The sequence below is a fragment of the Nicotiana attenuata genome, chromosome 2 (genome assembly GCF_001879085.1).
Source record: "Nicotiana attenuata strain UT chromosome 2, NIATTr2, whole genome shotgun sequence".
In the NCBI taxonomy this organism is placed as follows: domain Eukaryota; kingdom Viridiplantae; phylum Streptophyta; class Magnoliopsida; order Solanales; family Solanaceae; genus Nicotiana; species Nicotiana attenuata.
The window spans coordinates 33,524,703-33,529,332 of record NC_031990.1 but is presented as its reverse complement, the minus strand read 5'-3'; the positions used below and the strand labels follow the sequence as shown (position 1 = coordinate 33,529,332).

Here is a 4,630-nt window from a genome sequence, read left to right as displayed (position 1 = left end):
TAGGCCCGTTCTATGCACTTCCAGCTAGTCCTGATGCGATTGCTTCAGATGCGGTGATTACAAGTATTATCTCAGTCTGCCGCAGGGATGCTTCTGTGTTATTTGACCCTGACTCTACTTTCTCTTATGTGTCGTCTTATTTTACCCATTATCTGGATATGCCCTGCGAGACCCTTGTTTCTTCTGTTCATGTTTCTACGCCGTGGGCGATACTGTTATGGTAGACCGTGTGTACCGGTCGTGTGTTGTGACTATTGGGGGTCTAGAGACCCGAGTGGATCTGTTATTGTTATGTATGGTGGACTTCGATGTTATTTTGGGCATGGACTGGTTATCTCCATGCCGGGCTATTCTGGACTGTCATGCCAAGACAGTGACTTTGGCTATGCCTGGTGTGCCACGGATTGAGTGGCGAGGTTCGACCGATTATGTTCCCAGCAGAGTGATTTCTTTCTTAAAGGCCCAGCGTATGGTTGGGAAAGGTTGTCTTTCATATCTAGCTTTTGTGAGGGATGTCGGTGCAGAGACTCCCAGTATTAATTCTGTTCCAGTTGTGAGGGATTTTCCCGACGTATTTCCTGCAGACCTGCCGGTTTTGCCACCGGATAGGGATATAGATTTTGGTATTGACCGGTGTCGGGCACTCAGCCCATTTCTGTTCCACCATATCGTATGGCACCAGCGGAGCTGAAAGAGTTAAAGGAGCAGCTTCAGGAACTTTTGGATAAGGGGTTCATTCGTCCTAGTGTGTCACCGTGGGGTGCGCCGGTTCTCTTTGTAAAGAAGAAGGATGGCACGATGAGAATGTGCATTGATTACAGGCAGTTGAACAAGGTGGCAACTAAAAACAAGTATCCTTTGCCTCGTATCGATGATTTGTTTGACCAGCTTCAGGGAGCGAGAGTATTTTCTAAGATTGATCTCCGCTCAGGTTATCACCAGTTGAAGATCAGGGACTCAGACATTCTTAAGACAACTTTCAGGACCCGATATGGTCATTATGAGTTCTTGGTGATGTCTTTCGGGCTGACCAATGCCCCAGCAGCGTTCATGCACTTGATGAACAGTGTGTTCCGGCCGTATCTCGACTCGTTTGTCATAGTCTTCATCGATGATATTCTGGTGTACTCGCGTAGTCAGGAGGAGCACGCGGAGCATTTGAGAATGGTGTTGCAGAGATTGAGAGAGGAGAAGCTTTATGCAAAGTTCACCAAATGTGAGTCCTGGCTCAGTTCAATGGCTTTCTTGGGGCACGTGGTGTCCAGTGAGGGTATTCAGGTGGACCCGAAGAAGATAGAGGCGGTTCAGAGTTGGCCCAGACCGTCCTCATCTACAGAGATTCGCAGTTTTCTTGGTTTGGCGGGTTATTATCGCCTGTTTGTTCAGGGATTCTCGTCTATTGCATCGCCCTTGACCAAGTTGACTCAGAAGGGTGTTTCATTTCAGTGGTCTGATGAGTGTGAGGAGAGCTTCCAGAAGCTCAAGACTGCCTTGACCACAGCTCCAGTGCTAGTATTGCCATCAGCTTCAGGTTCTTATACCGTATATTGTGATGCTTCGAGAGTTGGTATTGGGTGTGTTTTGATGCAGGAGGGTAGAGTTATTGCTTATGCTTCTCGTCAGTTGAAGCCTCATGAGAAGAACTACCCTGTTCACGATCTGGAGTTGGCTGCCATTGTTCATGCGTTGAAGATTTGGAGGCATTATCTGTATGGTGTGTCTTGTGAGGTGTATACTGATCATCGTAGCCTCCAGCACTTGTTCAAGCAGAAAGATCTCAATCTGAGGCAACAGAGATGGTTGGAGTTACTTAAGGATTATGACATTACTATATTATATCACCTGGGGAAGGCCAATGTAGTGGTCGACGCTTTGAGCCAAAAGGCGGTGAGTATAGGAAGTTTGGCGTATATTCCAATTGGGGAGAGACCTCTTGCAGTTGATGTTTAGGCTTTGGCTAATCGGTTCGTGAGGTTGGATATTTCGGAGCCCAGTAGGGTATTGGCTAGTGTGATTTCTCGGTCTTCCCTATATGAGCGCATCAGAGAGCGCCAATATGACGACCCACATTTGCTTGTCCTTAAGGACAGAGTTCAGCATGATGAGGCCAGAGATGTGACTATCGGTGATGATAGGGTGTTGAGGATGCAGGGCCGGATATGTGCGCCCAATGTAGATGGGCTTCGGGAGTTGATTCTGGAGGAGGCCCATAGCTCGCGGTATTCTATTCATCCAGGAGCCGCGAAGATGTATCAGGATCTGAGACAACATTATTGGTGGAGAAGAATGAAGAAAGACATTGTGGGATTTGTAGCTCGGTGTCTCAATTGTTAGCAGGTGAAATATGAGCATCAGAGGCCGGGTTGCTTGCTTCAGCGGATGGATATTCCAGAGTGGAAGTGGGAGCGGATCACTATGGACTTTGTAGTTGGGCTCCCACGGACTTTGAAGAAGTTCAATGCTATTTCGGTGATTGTGGATCGGCTGACCAAGTCCGCGCACTTCAGACCTATCTGCACTACTTATTCTTCAGAGCAGTTGGCAGAGATATATATCCAGGAGATTGTTCGGTTGCATGGTGTCCCAGTTTCCATCATTTCAGATCGGGGCACTCAGTTTACTTCACAGTTTTGGAAGTCTGTACAACGAGAGTTAGGTACTCAGGTTGAGTTGAGCACAACTTTTCACCCTCAGACGGACGGACAATCCGAGCGCACTATTCAGATATTGGAGGATATGTTACGCGCTTGTGTTATTGATTTCGGAGGGTCATGGGATCAGTTCCTACCGCTCGCGGAATTTTCTTATAATAACAGCTACCAGTCAAGTATTCAGATGGCTCCATATGAAGCTTTGTATGGGAGACGGTGCAGGTCTCCTGTAGGTTGGTTTGAGTCGGGCGAGGCCAGGCTATTGGGTACAGATTTGGTACAGGATGATTTAGACAAGTTGAAGGTGATTCAGGAGAGACTTCGTACAGCGCAGTCGAGACAAAAGAGCTATGCTGACAGGAAGGTTCGTGATGTGTCCTATATGGTTGGTGAGAAGGTTCTGTTGAAGGTTTCACCCATAAAGGGTGTTATGAGGTTTGGAAAGAAGGGTAAATTAAGTCCACGGTTCATTGGACCTTTTGAGGTACTTCGGAGGATTGGGAAGGTGGCTTATAAGCTTGCCTTGCCACCCAGCCTGTCAGGTGTGCACCCAGTATTCCATGTTTCTATGCTCCGGAAGTATATTAGAGATCCGTCTCATGTTCTGGATTACAGCACGGTTCAGTTGGAGGGTGATTTTACTTATGATGTGGAACCAGCAGCTATTTTGGAGCGTCAGGTTCGAAAGTTGAGGTCAAAAGATATAGCTTCGGTGAAAGTGCAGTGGAGAGGTCGGCTCGTGGAGGAGGCTACCTGGGAGACCGAGCGGGAGATGCGGAGCAGATATCCTCACCTGTTTGAGGCTTCAGGTATGTTTCTTGACTCGTTCGAGGACGAACATTTGTTTAAGTTGGGGAGGATGTGATGACCCGGTCAGTCGTCTCATGAGTTACCGCTGCATTTTCCCCATTTCTGCTTCTATTTTCCTTAATTATTGGTTTTAAATGTGATCGGGTTGGTTGGCTCGGGTTCGGAAAGGTTTTGAGAAGGTTTGAGACACTTAGTCTCTTTTAAGAAGGCTTAAGTTAGAAAAGTCAACCGGATGTTGACTTATGCGTTAGAGGGCTCGGATGTGAGTTCCGATGGTTCGAATAGCTTCGGGAGATGATTTGGGACTTAGGAGTGTGATAGGAATGTGTTTTGGAGGTCCGGAGTAGATTTAGGCTTGAATTGGCGAAATTGAGTTTTTGGCGTTTTTCGGTTGATAGGTGAGATTTTGATATAGGGGTCGGAATGGAATTCCGAGAGTTGCAGTAGCTTCGTTGTGTCATTTGGGATGTGTGTGTAAAATTTCAAGTCATTCGGATGTGGTTTGGTCGGGTTTTTGATCAAAAGCGGAGTTCGGAAGATTTTAGAAACTTAGACTTGAATTCGAATTGTGTTTTGGTTGATTTGATGTTGTTTGAGGTGTTTTGAAGATCGGTACAAGTTTGAATAAGGTTTTAGGATATGTTGGTGCCTTTGGTTGAGGTCCCGGAGACCTCGAGTGAGTTTCGGATGGTCAACCGGACCATTTCATGAAGTTTGGAGTTGCAGAAATTGCAGGTTGAGCTGTTGCAGAAGATTTCTCTTCGCGATCGCGTAGGGACTCTCGCGATCGCGTAGAGGGTTTTGAGGGGGAGGTCCAGTTGTTCTTCGCGTTCGCGGAGGTTGGGTTGCGATCGCATAGAGGTGAGGAAGTTGTTGATCGCGAACGCGTAGTGAAGGTCGCGTTCGCGAAGAGTAAGTGGACCAGGGGTGTTGGCTTGGAGATTGTTCTTTGCGAACGCGGTAGTTGGTCCGCGACCGCGTAGTATAAAAGGTCTGAGCATCGCGTTCGCATGGTATTTCACGCGTTCGCATAGAGTAATTTTTGGGAGCTGAGTATTTGTGCTGAATGTTTTAAAGACCTGTTCCGCGACTTTGAACCCTTTTACACCATTTTTTGAACGGGAAAAAGAGCTTTGAGGCGATTTTGAAGAGAGGAAATCATTGTTCTT

The 4,630-nt window shown here is 47.1% G+C and overlaps 1 protein-coding gene across 1 annotated transcript; it reads left to right on the top strand.

Annotated features, from left to right (window-relative positions):
• LOC109218245 (RNA-directed DNA polymerase homolog) lies at window positions 805-4,256 on the top strand. The gene is made up of 2 exons (XM_019382603.1): window positions 805-1,257; window positions 4,197-4,256. Exons 1-2 carry the CDS (start codon window positions 805-807, stop codon window positions 4,254-4,256), a joined length of 513 nt encoding a protein of 170 aa, XP_019238148.1.